Below are 18233 nucleotides of genomic sequence, written 5' to 3'. Positions count from 1 at the left end.
ATAACTAGGAAATGTAAATGTTCACACACCCAAAGCATGCCTAAGTGTTCTTCACATTTATTGAGCTTGTTCAACCTAATTTAAATACTGAGCGAAACTGCTGTTTACAGCATGGAGTGCTAAAAAATGTGCAATGAAAGTGCTTTAAATGAAAATAGGGCCTGCTTTACAACACTTCCTTAATTTACCTCTGTTAGCACGCATGGTAGCCAGTCACTCTGTTATCTAGTTTTCTTCAAATGAAACATCTATATATGAATAAAATATGAAATAAGCAAAAAAATAAAAATAAACTGCTATCCCAGCAAATGTGAATAAACTAAGCTGACTCGCCAGTCACTGCACCACCTTTTCGTGTAGTCTACTAGAAGTATGGGACAGTGTACTGTACCACTCTGATGTGCATTTTTCTGTTCCCTCCGAGCCATGTGGTCCAAAGTAAACAACATTCTACAGCTGAAGTTCAGTGGTCAGGCATTAACTTTTCAATTAAAAAAGTATGACTTCGATGTGTGCCTTCGGAGAATGATTGGCATTATGCCTGTAACTTCATTTCAATCTGCGATATTTGATATTGAGAAGCAAGAACTTACTTTTGACACATAGAAAAGGCGATTTCCAGTTACAGAACGCTCGGTCCATAGAAGACATGTGCCGGTACAGCAAGGAGATCGGTATGTTCGCTCAATCTAATGAGTCATTGACTACGTCTAGAAGTAACTGTGCGAAAGATAGAAGAGCTGTCCCATTCCTCCAACTGTCCTAAACCTCGTCTTCGCCTTACAGATTTGTACGAAATAGTATTTCCATCATCTAAACCATGAAGTATTGCCAGGCTTAGCCAGGGATGAACGGCGTGCCCTTTACAGCATCTCACCCCAAGACTTTGGCAACTTGCGGATCGGCACACATGATACGACATGACTTGCCTTTAGTCACATGACATCTTTCATAATCTGGTCTGCGAGTTTGACAAAAGCTCCCACGTGCACGATGACCAATATATTTCAGCTTATTCATCAGAGGTGCCTGCAACTTTGCCATCCTTTCCTACAGGCGCTTAGCCAACCATGAGCACGGCACAAAAAGGCTCAGCAAAAGATAGGAAGTGCAATTGTAGGATTTTAAAGAACCTTGTAGCAGTAAGCAGGATTTAAAGGGCCTCTGAAACAGTTTTGATGATTTTGTGCAAACACCTTGGGCCTGTAGACCAATACCTAAAGGTCATTTACAGACCAATTTCAGGTCTCTGCATTAACTGTGTAATTTATTACAATGCTTTAAATCATGCAATGGCATCAGAGAACGAGATTCTGCAGTAGTACGATGAACACACATGCTCCAGCGTGGCGTGCTCCAACAAGAGTTTAGGATGAGCATCAGCAACAGAAACTACTGCGAATTTATGGTGTGCTCCACTTGCAAGGACACGTTAACATCCGGCATGGTGCCCGTGATGAACAGAACTCAAGTCGACTCATGCGCTGTTTTCACATGGTTTCCTTTAGTGGGAAATGGAGCTGCGAATCGCTGCAGATAGCTGCGACTCAGCCAAATGTGCTTTCAACCACCCATTCACAGAACGACACACTCTGGTAAAGCGACATCACCCTGGCTACTAATCTGATTGGCTGTGGAATACGTGAAAGTAAGATAGGCTGGTAGAGTGGCGGCGCCTAGGATCAGCTGCCGCGATCTTTATCTCTTCTACCGGACGCCATGCGTGCTGCCGGGCGCACTGCGTGATGGTCTCTGAGATTGCGAGCAACGTGTTGTCGTGCAATATCAGAGGTTCAGTTCGAATCGTCTGGTGCACTCATGAGAGCTCTGCAATCGCAAACGATGCCAGCTCACCTCGTGAGTTCAGGAGGCAAGGCAGAGGTGAGAAAGAGGGCATGATATAATTGTCCATAGTGGCCTGGGTACACAGTGTGTCGCTAAATTTGCAGTGGCTTGATGATGCTCTAGCCCAAACCCCCCAAAAAACTATTAAAAAAAACCTTTCAGGGTGCCCTTAAGCTTAAGACTAAGAAGCACATCCGTAGTCACAATCCTGTACAGTGTAACCCCTTTAAAAGAGCTGCTGATGTAAGAGACAAGATGAGTACGAGAGACACTAGTGGGCCTAGACTGAAACAGGGATTTGTAAGAAAATGCATACGTGGTACCCCGATTAGCAGACACACCTAATATAAAAGACGAGCATTGTTCCCCAGTGCAGAGCGTGTTTCTTATAAGGGAGTTCAACTGTAGAAGGAAGATATGTTGCCATGCTTGTGCATCTGTTGAGCCTGCAATTATGTATCGGAAAATACCATGGCCTAAGAGCAACTCTTTTTGACTGTCATGATTACCTAAATGCCATGTTTAGAAATGCAAAACTGAAGCCATGACTCGAAAGTGTCGTGTTATTGTAATGACCGATGTGAACACGCTCGATGAGATGCAACAAGTGCCTCAGCCAGACTTCTAAAGAATGCGACCAGAAGTCCTTTCACTTGTGGCCCACGGCTCCATGAGGAATGAAGCACAGTGACTCTACAAACAGCCCTTGCATTATTTTCCCGCCTATCGCAATTAAGCACACTTTGTTTCAGTCAGGTACAGCTATGGGATGGTTATATGTATACAGTATATATGTTGCATATTGTCAAGAAAAATGGCCACATTAGTCATGACCTAACCTGTACTATATTCCTTAGATAGTGACAAAATGCCTGCGCAAATACCATTTTTTGCATCAAAGGAACTGGAAACAACTCTTAAATAGTAGCAGGATTTGACTTTTGGTAGAATGCAAGTGATAACCTGTAAAATATTCCACGTTCTAACTTTGCGATACTTGGAACGTATAGGCCAATATAACAAGCTTTTAAACCTAAAAAAATTATGAATCAATGTGAGGGCAATACGTATGCACATTTAACCTTGAACCGAAGCTCCGGCTTCCTGGCAGTGCTGCTTTCCCATAGACACCCGTTTTCACGGCTTAGCACCAACCGATTGCAGTGAAACCAGTTTTACAAAAGGTTACAAGCAAAGTAAAATCTAATACACCTTAGGACAAATTTAGTTACTTAGCACCTCTCTTCTGCAGTGAAACCTTCTTTACAGGATGTTAAGTTTCTAATTATTTGAAATTTTCAAAAATTTACATTCATTTCAAAGCAAATTCAAATACTGCAATATTCATTCGCACATTTGTACAAGCCTACGGTCCTGTGTTCCAGTAAATGCATGCTCCTGAACACAAGAGTAAGCTGGCCAAGTCATACCTTATAATGTCTGATCACAGTAAATGCCACAGGCTACAATAGCAAGTGCAAAGAAAACAAGACAAGCGATGTACAAATATAACAATGTGTCTATTTCTTCCGTCGAAACAGTAGCTTGTCTCGACCCTTTGCTTTTTCGGGAGGAACAGTCTGGAAAATGTCGTCCAGCGGATTAGATGGTGCTGGGCCTTCAGCAATGCGATGCTTGAGGTTGGCCCTGGCCTCTTTCCTTTCCTTGTACTTGCCGGCAGCAGCCAATTTCAGGGAGCGGCGATGCTGTGCACATTGAGAATAAAGAAAGGAAGATAAAATGTTACAGGGGTGGAACTCGCAAAGCGTGTCTAAGAGCATTCCTGGGAGCAGGTAAAATGTAGTTTCGGAGCAGACTGAAAGCAGCTAAATTACTTTTTCAGAATAGACAGATGGGTTACAATGAACATTATTTTGCATTGGAGGATAATTCATCATAATCAGCATATATTTAAACAATGATTTAAAAAAATTGATCCCTTCAGACCATCTTAATTCATAAGGAATAGCAGCATGCACAAATCCTACTGCATATCACTTCGTACTGCAGCAAAATAAAGTAAAGTATTAAACGTTACTGCCCTATACGACTACAAAGGTTGACATATCAGTCTATGAACATCCACTCCATGCACAATTCACAGTTGAGCAATGCCTACGTGTCATCTTTCACATACACAAGCGTGCACACACACACAAAACCGAGAGGCCGACTAGTGCATTCCACAACTAAAACTTATTCACACAATTGCCATACTAACTACTCGTTCTTCATCCCCGAGCAGTCCTAATAAGCTTAAATGCCCAGGCCCTCTTGGCTTAGGAATGTGCTCCTGGTTTTTCGAGGCAAAGACGTGGGCCTCTCGAGTCACTTTTCAGTGCCACCAGTAGACTGATCGCGCAGTTCTGCTGTGCATTCCAGACTCCAGAGAGCATGGCAACTTGAGCTTGTGAAAACCTCGGTGGTTGGCATCACACGTGAACATTGGAACCGCAGGCGCATTCGCTAGTTTATTTCACCACGCACCATAGCAGCACTCTTAAATGCTGCTGTCAACAAGTGCCGGAAGTTTATCGGGCTGGAAGTACCCATGAAAATAAGGCACGACAACAAATCCCAACATCAGCATGCAGCCGTCCAAGAGTAAAATGTGGAAAGAGTAACGTGCGAGCACCGCTTACCTCACTCGGAGTCACATAATGCGGGTTGCTGAAGATGACAGCTCCTCCAAAGCTGCCCTCGAAGACCTTGATGGGGTTGAGCACAAACCGAGGTCCTGCACATGATGGGAAGACAAACATCAGCTCACTTACTATGCAAAAAGAGTCGGCCGCAGTACTAATCTGCTACATCTGACCACCCCGTGCCGCAGCTTCGGCCGAAGCATTGAAGTACTCACCACAGTTTACACTGCCAAGCTAAGCCTATATTTAAAGGAGTCATGAAACACTTTTTCAAGCAATCATCAAATGACATCAGCACCGAAGTTCATCGTTTCACAAACTGATTACTGCGAAAATGTTTTGAATATGTCCAACAAAATCAATTACAGAGTTGCACACTTTCTGAAATAGCCAATAGCATACAGAAGTACATAGTCTATTTTGCCTTCACATGTATAAAAAGCGCACTGTAAAAGAGTATTTCAGTGCAAAACAAACCATAGAAGTCCCTGGCTGCAAACCCCGGCCACCGCTGGTGACCACCACTTTGCCATGGTGCGCGTGACATTACATGCTGCATAGAGCATAGCCATAGTCTTCGACCAAAGCTTCAGCCTGTGCAAACACAGTCGATCCCGGGTATCGACCTTGGATATATTGAATTATTCGCTATGTCGAACAGTTGATAAATCCCCTTAAATTTTCCATGCAAAAATATGGAACTGTTGCACACATATATCGAACTTCCGCAGAGCGTAACATTTTATATTTAGGATGCTGTGCTATGCCGAAGCCCAGAAACTGCATTTATTCTAAAAAAGATTGCTCATTTTTTGGCCACGTCATAACAAGTTTCGATACAGGAGAATAATTACTTGGCATTTGTATACAAAAAACAATGGTGAACTGCACTGCGAAATACTAAATTACGCTCCCCCCTATGCGTGCGACAGCTGTCAAAGAGCTTGGCCTGCTCATTTTACAGCAGTCAAACCGCACCTCTAAATCGATGCCTTTTCTCTAATCTCCTTTTCAAAGGTACAAAGCTTCAAAAATAAGGATAAATACAACCTGAAATGTGTACTGATCACACTTTTCTTCAATCAAGAGCTAGTTCAAGCTGAACCAAGAGCTGTCATTAGTCTGGTAATTTTAAAACATTCCATATAAGCACAAAGACATAGCGCAGTTCAGGAGGCCCCTTCCTATTCATCTCATCATTGGAAGGAGGCAAGTGCCATTAATCCGTACTACCATATTTTCTTTTCCATTTGTACACAAACTAACGAACAATGGTCCATATAGATTTCCACTGACAAGTAGAGAAAGATGCTTCTAGAGTTACGCACCAATCTCGACGAGAGCGCCAGTCTCCTCCACGATCTGGTAGTTGCGGAACCATATCCGGTGATCCAGCAGCGAGAAGGTGAACACATGGTCCACAAATGGCTGGCTTTTTGGGTGGTACCGCGGTGTGCCAAAAATCTGGGGAAGGGAAAGGGTGTGCCATGAGCAACCATTGAGACTCTTGTTTCTCTATTAAAAAGCCAGTAAACAACCTCGCGGTCCGAAATTTCAAATGGAGAAATAACCACGCTTGTACAATGTAAACATGCTGCTGCAAGAACTTTGCGAATAAGTGCTCTATTAAAAGTGGGTTAAGGGGCACAGAACAACCCGCGTAAGCTAGTTTCAGTTTCCTCCACGTCCTTCCCACCCTTCTCTCACAGCACAGAGGGTAGCCCTTTGCTGTGACCACGACCTACTGTATTCCTGAACTGCACGGATGTGCCCTCTCCAGCGCCTATGTTTTAGTTCATACCTCCTGCCGCTAGGAACGTGAGCTTTGAGCAACGTGGCGCTAGTCAGCAGCTGTTCGCTGACATCAACCTCGTTGCTCGTGGGGATGTTTCGCCCAGTGCAGCACAATTATATCATGTAATTATTACTTCCAAATGCACAATACCTCAAAAATGCTTAAGGCATGAGAGGTGATCTCAGCATTTAAATGTACGCCAACAAGTGCATGGCATGCATGGTAATATAGGCTGTCCCACACCATGCTAGTTTACGGCTACAGAAGTTTTCAGCTGCTATAAGATTATTATACCGCAACGAACATCATGCTTTGCCCTCTGTTCAGGTTCGCAAAAGCAATCACCTAAATGCCGGCAGTTCACAGAATGCAGGCGTCCTGATCCCAACGCCGTTGAAAAGACCAGAGAGTAGCAGACAAACAGGTTATAGGAAGCAACACCAACGCAGAGAAATAAAATAAGTGGGGGGGGAACATGCTCCCACAGGAGCTCGCTATCCGAGCAGGTCAGGAGTACGGTAGGTCGCGACTACGCCCACTTCATCAACGTCGCTTGATGTCAGCGATTATGTCACTGGCACACAGCCAATGACAAGGCAGGGTTGTCCCCATGTGCCCACGAGTCATAGCAGCGCAGAGAGAAAGCGCAGTGCAAGGCGAGGCATGCACCCTTCCCCTAACATTAAAGTAGCAAGAAGCCCTTTCATTCCGGAGGCTTTTGTTCTGGCAATACCACTTGTCCCGATAATATCGGGCTCTGCAAAATGATAGGCAATAGCACAGGAAAGTGAAAGCGTGAACCGCATGGCTGAAACTGCATCACGGCAAGGCTAAGGCGACATTTCGTAGTGCAAAGGACCAATCGACAAGCTCAGTGGTATGAAATATTGCTCGTGGGCAAAATTTCATCAATGCTCATTCGAAAAGGGCTGGACAGACATAAAAAAAAAAAAAGTGCGGGAAAGGTTTTTGTAATGGAGGACCTGCGCAACGCTGTAATATTCACCAAATGTGATCACCACGGTCTACTTAATTCATATAAACAAACTTGATTAGGGCATGTAAAAAAGAAAAGCCGGAGCTTGTTTACTGCCCTTTGAGCAGTTTTGGTCGAGCACTTGCTTCTAGTTACAAAACAAAAAGCCCTTTAAAATTAAAACTGATAAGAAATCAACGGTTCTTGTGTAAGCTAAAGGTATTGTTAGATGGATATGATATTGAAACAGAAGTAAACATAAAGACCTACTAACTGTCACGATAACTGAAAATTAACCGATTCGGCTCATTGGAAGAGCAGAAACTTCTTGCGAGCAGATAGGATTGCTGCAGCTCCCGGTGGAGCAGACCTCAACCCAACACCCATTCCTACATGTCCTCTGGGATCAACTTCAGCAGTGCGCAAAGCATAAACTTGACCAAAGTAATACACCAGGACAAACCAGCTCCTAGTTGCAAGTGCCACAACCATAACCTTAAGCCCGGGATTCAGGTCACTCCTGATATTTTATTTAAGTGCACCAAGCGCATGCAAGTTTTGGGGGCAGGCAGTACCGTAAAAACCCGCGTATAGCCCGGGGTTTTTTTCTAGATTTTAGGGTGCGAAATTTCGGCCCCGTACTATATGCGGGTCCCAAGAATTTTCGGCCCAAATTCAGTTTCGGTTTCGGCATAGCGCGGTGCTATCATCATCATCAGCTGTCTGCGCGCTTCTGCGCTAGGTAGTGTTAGCGGCGTTAGTCTTAACTGGTCAGTTGGTCAGTGGCCTTTGCTTCAACTTGGTGCCCATAATGACGGCCTCGATTTTGCTCCTGTGATTTTACGCCATGTCAGGACCGCGCAGGCAGTACTCTGCTGCTTTTAAAAGAAAAGTTATCGCTGCTGCCGAAACCATCGGCAACTGTGCCGCGGAGCGGCAGTTCGGAGTCAACGAGCGGAGCATTCGCGGTTGGCGGAAGCAGAAGGAAGCCCTCTTTGCATGCAGCGGCCAGCGAAAAAGTTTCCGCGGACCAAAAAATGGAGCATTTCCTGACGTGGAACGAGAACTCACAGACTTTGTGCGGGAGCAGCGAGCTGCACATCTCGCTGTCAACATCGAGCTGCTACAAGCGAAGGCAAGGGAGATCGCTCGAGACAAAGGCATTCAGCCGGAGGATTTCAAAGCGAGCAAGCATTGGGTGTCTCGCTTCATGCGCCGCGCTGGGTTCTCCCTACGTCGGCGTACGTCGATCTCCCAGAAGCTACCAGAGAGCTACGAAGAGCACCTCGTGGCTTTTCAAAGGTACATAATTGTGTTGCGAAAGGCAGTCCCCTTTCAGCTGGGCCAGATCGGCAACGCGGATCAGACGCCGGTCTACCTGGATATGCCCTCGGCGCTGACGGTGCATCAAAAAGGCTCCAGGCAAGTTATCGTGCGGTCGACTGGAAACGAAAAAACGCGGGTGACTGTAATGTTATCCTGCACGGCTGACGGTCGCAAGCTGCCACCCTACGTGGTGTTCAAACGAAAGACGCTGCCGAAGGGGGAGAAGTTCCCGAAAAATGTCGTCGTCCGCTGCCAGGACAAGGGGTGGATGGACGAATCGTTAGTCCTTGACTGGATAAAGTCCGTGTGGTGTCGACGGCCCGGAGCACTGCTGGGGCTCCCTTCGATGCTTGTGCTCGACGCGTTTCGGTGTCACCTGGCCGACTCCGTAAAGCGACTGCTGCGCGACTCCCGCACCGAGCTCGTCGTCATCCCGGGAGGGATGACATCACAGCTGCAGCCGCTTGATGTGTGCCTTAATAAGCCATTTAAGGACCATGTCAAGCGCCTGTACGTGGAGTGGATGAGGTCCGGAGAACCAGAAGTGACCCCTGCCGGACGGCTGAAACGGGCCTCGCCAGCGATGCTCTGCTCGTGGATAGTCGAGGCTTGGGCCTGCATTCCAGAGGCGCTCGTTTGCCGCGCCTTCAAAAAGTGCTCCATCTCCAACGCGCTTGATGGCACTGAGGATGATGTGCTGTGGGAGAACATTTCCGACAAGGGAGCTTCGGAAGAGAGTGCGTCCGACGACGAGGATGAATGAAATGTCAATAAATGCATTTTTTCCATTTTCCTCGGACTATATTCGGGTGAAAACTTTTTTTCTCACGTTTGCTATCCCCGAATTACACCCCGGACTATATGCGGGTCCGAGCTATATGCGGGTTTTTACGGTACTTGGACACAGTATTGTAGGGGAATCACTTCCAATGATATGTTTGCTTTCACAAGCTTTCGTGACATTTGTGCAGTGCACATTGCAATCATTGAGAGACTACAGCTCTGACACATCGTGCCCTGTAGATGGCAAACAGGTTCGTACTACTCTCATTCAGAATGATGAAAGTCAAAGTATCGTTGAAAGCGATTGCTCGAGCCCCCTGATGCAATTTAAAACTGATTCCCAATCTTCGCAGTGTCCAGAGTGCATGCACTTGCAGTGCTGAAACGATGATGCCTCAGTTCATGTCGTCTTCCCCTTGTGCTCCATTTTAATGTGCCCCTGAAGGGAACGCGGAGGAAAATGTAGCAAAATTTTTACATTAACCTTAAAGTTGAAATTTTATTATGCTGGTTTATGTGCTAAAGCAATTACACCAATGTGAGGCAGTCGGCGGTGGGAGAGGGCAGATTGATTTCAAGTACATGGAGTTCTTTTAGTGCTTTTAAAAGGACTGTCATTGCATTCCCGCCCACCCCTTTCCGACCAAGTGTGGTGGCTATGGCCACGAATCAAACCAATGTCCTTGAGCCAAGCAGTGCCAAGCTGTTATGCTACTAGAACTGCCAACATGACAAGAGCTGCGGTGCTATTGAGGAGCGATTCTACGACATTTATTGATGCCTTTTTCTTCCATTAGCCGTGTGCCACTGGCCGAAGTTGTGGCTCGGAAATGTTGACCAATGGCAGACAGCTAACCGCCACGAAAGGCATAAGAAAAATGGTCATAGAATCGCAAGAAAATCGCTCCGCGATAGCATTCCTGGTTGCATTCCAGGAACGGTGGGGAGCTTCTCCAGCTGTGCGTCGCTGATCTTTTCATGAAGCCACCATCCAGTTGGCATCACACCGAGGACGAACGCAGAGCAGGAACATTTAAGAGGTGAAGCTCTCATCAGCACAGGCAAACGGATAACACCAGAAAAATAGTGCGCGCCCAGATAGCCGCATGAAGCAACAGCCCTTAATCCAGACTTATCGGACCACCTGTTCGAGCTGACTAATCGCTAATGATCACTAATGCCACGAAACGAGACTGAAGTGCCAGGGTTACATTACCTGTGACAGCAACTCCTTCATCAGCTTACCAAACGGGTTCTCAGTGAATGCCTGCGAAACAAGAACGAAACAAGAGGGAATATATTAGATATAAAGTAGAGGGCACTCATGACAACTCAAATTTGCATAATTTCAGAGTTCCCTAAAGATACCTATATAATGCTTTTTTTCATTTAGTATTCTTTATTCTGCACTACTTTGTCGCAACACAAAAACCAGCTACTCACTTAAGACTTTTATCAAACGAAATATTTTAAAACTTAAGTGCCTGGAAACCTGATAACACACAGTAATAATTAGCCAAAGCGAAACTCATTAGATAAACTGTGAGCAGTATTACACAAAAAGGAAGAACAAGAACACTTCCTTGAAAAGGGCTATACCGACAAAGCATACTACAACCACGTTATATAATTCCTCTTTTTTCTGCAACGTCCTAGGGCCTTGAGAGCATCACATTAAATGAACGAATGAATTCACTGTTTTATACATTGAACCACTACCAGCAAACTCATTTAACAGTTTTGAAATAACGTGCAAACAATACAAACTGATTCGGGGTTTCTTCAAAGCATGCACGTGATTCCGAGAGCACCGGAAATAAAAGAGCATCACCTTGTCAAAGGACAGGAGTGGTCGTGCACCTTTAAGGCAGTTCCCGGTCATCTTCAGCTCCTCCATTGTGTGAACTGTAAGGGTCAAACATGAGACTTTTTCGCCAGGTTCAATAGGTTAAATAAACATTATTGTTAACTTCCAAAAAAAAAAAAACAGTGAACCAATAAATTTTTTTTTTTTAAGTATTGAACCAACAGACCAACAACGTCTCTCTCTGACATGTGAGAAGATTTAATCCGTAACAGTAGCAACTGGCATAGCACTCTGTCAGTACTTTAGGCAAATCGTTCATTAAAGTACAGATTGATTGGAAAGAGCTAGACTACCGATGGGTGATAGAATTCCATGACGATACACTAAAGGGAAATCTGGCATTACCGCCTACGGGAGCTGGAACGCGAATGATTGGTGGTACATGGATTTTCTTATGATTTGTTCTTTTGGCTTTATGTGGCCTGCAGCCAATTTGTTGCAAGACGAAATTCAGCAAATGTCCAGCAGTGCTATCTATATCACCACCTCGACCTGTCTAGGCTAGCCAATTCAAATCGCCTCACGAGGTTCACAACGAACCTTTCTTTTATCTGAAACAGAACCCAAAGCACGACAATAAACAGAGCCAGAAGTGCACTGGAAGCCATGAGCATGACTACGCAAATGCGTGTACTACCTATCTTCCCATGGTGGCTGTTTTGATGATGTGGACTGAGGCCTCTCACACACAAGCAGCTTATCGTAATCATAGAGGCTTCAATACGAACACGGGATGAAACTGACAGACATGCTACACAAGCAGACACAAATGAAACACACCCTGGTATGTCATCTAGTCTGTAGCGTCTCTTGGCGCAGTGATAGCCCACTTACGGCACGTCAGGGTACATGACAATGCCCACCCAGATGGCTACGGACGTGTGCGGCCCCCACAAATTGATTCCACCATATAACGAGGCACGTGACTATTTCGATGCCTCGATCTCGAGCACTTTTAGGGTGTTACTGCAAGACGAGAATGGTCCCGCTTGAAATGGGCACACACACTCAGCCTGTGTCTGACAGGAGAGGCCTTGACGGTCTTAGCGCCACTTGCAGCTCTTTCTCTGCAATCGCTTACATCGACACACTTTGAATACTGCTTAGTCTTCTCCTGGAGTGCAATCTCGAGCTTAAGCACACGTTCTTTGGCCTCCAACCTCAGATGGTCTTGCACTACCAGAGCTTTCGCGTTCTCACAATTACGGGCATGCTGTTCTCATTCCCTTGCGATTTCGTGTCAGTCCAATGTTTCAGCTTCACCCCTTTTATTCCTAGGTATGACCTAGAGCCTCTCAATCTTCATCGTTCCCTCTTTTGAACTTGAGAACCTTGGCAGGCTTGCCAAAACTGTGACGACGATGCGGGCCCTGCCTCCGTAGCTTTCGCTCGAATGTCCAGATAAGTTGTTGCCAAGTAAGCAGTCAGGCCGCAGGCGCAGCTCTGCTAGTTTGGGGTGTTAGCCAGCACAGGATACACTAAGTACCCTGCTCGGCCACATTGGGAAAAGCGGTTGCCAGGTGAACACTAGACCTAGGAATATTAGCCTTGAGTAACCGCACATACGGCAATCGGGAACCCGGGTCCCGACCAGGCGCCTTAGGCTGGCGACCTGGCATAATGTATAGTGCGAGAGATGCTCATTGGCATCTTCTGCCTTCACCTGCAATAAACAAGTGCCAGAGGCTGCGGACATAAAAGTGGCTGATTGATCGCAGCATCACAATTTCCTCTAGTAAATATTGAAGGAAACTTTACCCATGACATTTCTTTTACTTTAAATTTACCCATGACATTTCTGCAAGTCTTGACTGCGGCCACCAGGTCGACGTAATATTCATTGATTTCGCAAAAGCTTTCGACACTGTTTCGCACTCTAAGTTGCTCAAAAAACTCAGTGCCATCCTAAAAAATTTCAGTCTAGTAGACCTAATTGCCAATTTTCTGTTTAATCGCTCCAAATATGTTAGCTTTAACTCTGGCAAATCATCTCAAATCAAAGTCACATCAGGGGTACCACAAGGGTCCGTTCTTGGTCCTTTATTATTTTTAATTTTTATTAATGACTTACCACAATCTATTACCTGTAAATTACGTCTCTACGCCGATGACTGCGTTCTATATAACACCATTAACTCCGTTCAAGATCACTATCTTCTCAATGATTCGTTTAGTGCCTTTTGCTCTTGGTGTGACACATGGCAAATGAATATCAATTTCCGTAAAACTGTCTCGATGTCGTTCACTACCAAAACGCAGACTTCCGTTTTCAACTACTCTTTCAATGACCTAATGCTCCAAAGGGTTTCAGATTATAAATACCTTGGCGTGATTTTCACCACTAACCTCTCCTGGTCTAAACATATCTAATCAGTCTGCACCAAATCTCTTAAAAAACTAGGCTACCTAAGACGTACCCTCAGAAATTACCCACATGAAACTAAATTACTAATGTACAAAACACTAATTCGTCCAGTTCTTGATTATGCCTCCATCGTTTGGTGTCCGTACAAAAAAAGAGAAATAAAACAAATTGAATCTGTGCAAAAAAAGCGATCCGTTTCATTTGTCGACGCTATGACCACCATTTTTCGCCTACATCCGCCATTACTACTTTAAACCTAACCTCACTCTCTACTCGACGCGATATCGAGTCGCTCAAATTCTTGCATGCCATCGTTCACTCAGTTAACCGTCTCTCCGATAACAGCTATCTTACGTATGCTATGCCAACCGTTACTCGAAATAATCATGCCCTAAACCTCGCCCCTTTTCACGCACACACCAATCTATTCAAATTTAGCTTTTTTCCTAGAACGATAGAACAATGGAATTTACTGCCGGGTGAGATTAGGAGTGCATCGATAAATCAATTCTTGCCTTCTCTTGGAAGTCGTATCTAACCAATAGTTTCCTTGCTTTGTTCTGTTAATATGTACGCCCCACAGTGCCCATTCATTGGATGTTTATTTTTGTACTGAATGGAATTGCCATGTATATTGTATTTTGTTCGTGTGTTATATTGTAATGTGTTCCCGGAAGTGGTACTTTTGTAAATTCACTGCTGTGTTTTTTTTCACCCACTCCTGCTATAGCCCTTAATGGGCTGCAGTATGTGAATAAAAAAAAAAAAAACTCAAGGAAGTAAGAACAACTTGCGCCACTGCCACTTTCAAACTCTGCCCAATCAATGTGCACACAAACAGTCAGTCCGCTTTATGGATCGTATTGGAATACTCCTGCTTGCAACAAGGAAGACTGAGCAACATACCATTTTCAACAAGGAACTTGACAGACGGCCCATTCGGTACATTGGATGCCCTGCAAGAAGCAAACGAACAATCATGACATGGTTCATGACATCGACCAATATATGTAACAATTGAAAGCCTCAAAAGCAACACTCACCACAAATAGAGATCTTTTCTCTTCTTGTTCTCGAAGTACAAGCACTTGTTGCAGTTCTTCATTTCACATATCTGAAAGGATGTTGTTAGTTGTTTGAAAGCAATCGACACGTAACAAAGCGTGCCCGAGAAAACAATGAACCGGACAAGTCACCTACTTCGTTGATGACTACAAGAGGGTCCTTCTTCTCCATCTTGGACTCTGCGAATGTAGCAATAACACATAATGTGAGCACAATCATTGACAAGAGTTCCATATGCCTTTTTAAATGCAGATCACATTTTCTAGCTAGCGCAAAAAGTTCTGGACAATTAATCTATCTTGCCGGTGAGTACGATGTTACTTTGGCATTAGTGGTCGATCCGAGTCACTAGTGCGCAAACGACATTTGCTTAAGCACTTTACAGCCCACTATTGATGCTCTCACCGATTTGGCAGCGTCAGTACTGCTGGCATCGTTAATGGCATTAGCGTGGACACGACCAAACTAATGCACTTGAAAATGGCGAGTACAGCCAAGCAGCAAGTATTGTCTTGACGTCATTGGGGTGTATGCAACATGTCGCGGTACGGTTCAATGTTCGTGCCATTTTTGTGCTAGCACGGTTTTCCCGGCTGCTCATCAGGTGATTTGTGAGAAACAATACATAGTGTTCATGTGATGTCACTTCCGCTGTTGTCGCCCTCTCACGCCATGTCCGGGTACTTCCCTGGGTACCTACAGCAGTTCGCGTGCTGAAGGGCGGTTTGTTGAGGGCTTGTTTTCTGTTGCTGTGCGCGATGTTGAAAGAGAAGTTGGCGGTTTTTTGTTGTACTTCAACGAGCTGATCGGATCAGGAAGGCCTCGCTCGTTCACCCGATACAAGACCAGAAAATGTGTCACTGCTTTTACCGGCTGCCTGCCACGACCTATGAGGGCCCATTATCTTGCTTTCACTACAAATTGTGTGGCTTGAGAAGTGAAAGCCCAAAGTCTCTCGAGCCACAATTTTAAGAGTGGATGAGAGAATCGTGCAGCAGCTTCTGTCAGAAACGAGTCATCGTGCAGAGCTAGGCAAGTTTACAAGAGATATATTATTAATAATAATTCTAATATATTGCTGTGGTCCACGCCACCAAAGTAGCAGCGCGGCTTGCCAAGTGTTTTAAACAATGCAGATGTTGAACCTCTTTGATTAGAATTTGTGGAAACAGCCGAGGAAAATAATATGCTAGGTAGATGCTTCGCGTGGTGCACGTCGTGGTAATGCCGGTCACTTTTTTTTCTTGTATCGTTATGTTTTGATACATTTTTTACTGCATACTTTACTAAAAATTATGGAAACCGTTTTAGGGAATCAATCAATTTAAAAAAACTGACCCCCCCCCTCAAACCGATCGACTATAATCAAACCGCAAGTGAACAAATATTGATTCACATTTTTGCAGTTTTTTTTTTTTTCAATGCAACATGTGCATTCCTGCAATTGCCTTCACGATTTTAACCGCCTCCCTGACACGCTGATTGTGCACGCAGTGGTCGCGGACAAGTTTGTACAGTATCACGGTAAGCTACCTCTGTTTGCAGGTACGTGCTTGGCTATAGCACTCACCCGTAACGAAGTTACACCTGAAGACACAAATATAACTGAGGTTTTTCAAGTCATTTTTGTTAATCTGTACCAGCCAAACACGCCAGTGCTGTTTGGAAAATCGCAATGTGCGTTCTCAATTTTAGATAATAAATTTTTCCAAATAAAACACCCCGACGCTCAACTCTCTCTTCGTGGACTGCTAAATCATTTGCCTCACCAGAAGCTGATAATTGTTCAAACTTGCATCGTGAGGCACAACTGAACTGGCGCAAGCACGAGGAAACAACATGGCAACGGAGTCTGTAGGTACCCGGGCATGTCGGTGGCGCACTTTGGAAGTGACGAAGGGGCGCTGCGTGACGCACGTGCACAGTATGTATAGGAGGCGACTGCCAGCAAAAATATGCTTTAGAAATTTCATGTAGACAGGTTTCACTCAGGAAGTAAGAAAATTAAACCTTTTGGACCCATAGTATAAGCAGTTGCCTTATGACGATAAGCGCAGCACAAAGCAGTATTAAGAAATTCTGCATAGATAAGGGTAAGACGTATAAATGACTACTAGCACTCAGCTGCTGGTGTACCTGCAACAAGCCTTGAACAAGCATAATTGAGCAATAGGTAGTTTAGAAGCAACACCACAGGTTCTAAATGTGTTAGAATCCACAATAATGCCAGGACACCCCTGACAGTGATCATTTTACACCACATTTCCACCTACCAATTTGTCACTTGGTGCAGGAGACACCCGTTGTGCTTTCACACATCTCATTTACTACACAACTTATCAATGTGGTAGCACCAGAAGATGGCAGCCATAATGATGTATGCGAAAACCACTGAGAGGAACAGCAAGTTCTCGACTATGCATGTTGCACAACCATGCAGAAAATTTGCATGTTCTGGTAGCGAATCCCTATTTAAAGCCTGAATTAGGCCATAGCGCGTCTCGTTCAGCCTAAAAAACTAGTGCAAAGCAGAGTTTAGCTACTCATGGTGTCACTAGATATACGTACAGTGATGGCATAACAATGGCGAGAAATCCGCAATTTATGTGTTTGTGAGCAGCTTTAGAGCGCAAAGGAGGTTGCAGAAACGCAACCTTTAACAACGCACACGTGTCCAAAACATCAGATATCATTTATAAGCCATTGAAACCAGCAGACACACTGGCATTCTGCTGCTGCTGCATTGAACCACTGAAGTGTGTACAGATGGTACCGGACATTTCGCATCCCACAACCAAATAAACAGGTCGTGCCGAGTTGCATGTCGTTGTCAACTGACGTTTACGTCCAATAAATACAACGCAGTAAAGTTTCGGTATGTGCACGCGTGGCTAGAGTGTACGCATGCTGCGATTATGCTCTACTTGAACATATTACAACGCAGGATAATTAGGCACCTTTTGAAATGTGTCCGGTAAAGGTTGGTCTAGGATCATAAAAAAAAAAACGTACTCGTACTGAAGGAAACGCTTACCCGGCTTCGAATGAGGCAGCAATGTGCGAAGGTTAAGCATCAGATGCCTGTCTCTGAACGTGATCCCCCTTGAAGCGAAGATCATGACACGCTGCTTGTTGATCCATTTGTACTGAAGAAAAAAGAAACACTTACCGTTAGGACTGAGTACAACGTAGGCCGTGGTTACGGGGCCAATTAAGGCGACAAAGCGAACCAGCCAGGAACAACAAACGTTGAAATACACAACGGCAATCCGTGAATGTTTGGAAACACTCGCTCCCAGCATGGCCTCCTTGTCATAAGGTACTGCGGGCCGGGGAATCAAGATATCGACGATCGCACCTGGCTCGACGCACGCACAACATCGTACGGTTCTCTACCTTTTTCTCCGGTGGTTCATCTGATTTTCTGGTGACCGGAGGTAGCCTTTCTTGCGTTTCGACAGCGTTTTCGGCACCCTCGTCTACACGTGAACGCTTCCTGCGCCGCGCCATGTTTGTATAACTGCGGCCCTGCGCGACTGAGCTTTTCCGGTTGGCTCTTTAAAAAT

At 44.9% G+C, this 18233-nt stretch overlaps 1 protein-coding gene across 1 annotated transcript; it reads right to left on the bottom strand.

Moving 5' to 3' along the window:
- Window positions 1–3346: 3346 nt before the first annotated feature.
- Window positions 3347–18221, bottom strand: LOC119181491 (ribosome biogenesis protein BRX1 homolog). Its single transcript, XM_037432745.2, has 10 exons — window positions 18064–18221; window positions 17702–17813; window positions 14803–14846; window positions 14646–14716; window positions 14509–14558; window positions 11202–11275; window positions 10587–10637; window positions 5819–5954; window positions 4488–4582; window positions 3347–3551 (listed from the first exon to the last, which is right to left on the bottom strand). Exons 1-10 carry the CDS (start codon window positions 18175–18177, stop codon window positions 3366–3368), a joined length of 933 nt encoding a protein of 310 aa, XP_037288642.2. The 5' UTR covers window positions 18178–18221; the 3' UTR covers window positions 3347–3365.
- Between the last annotated feature and the right edge of the window lie 12 nt (window positions 18222–18233).

Source organism: Rhipicephalus microplus, chromosome 10 (assembly GCF_043290135.1).
Source record: "Rhipicephalus microplus isolate Deutch F79 chromosome 10, USDA_Rmic, whole genome shotgun sequence".
Classification (NCBI taxonomy): Eukaryota; Metazoa; Arthropoda; class Arachnida; order Ixodida; family Ixodidae; genus Rhipicephalus; species Rhipicephalus microplus.
The sequence above is the reverse complement of the archived record's forward strand: the minus strand, read 5'-3'. Positions and strand labels throughout refer to the sequence as shown.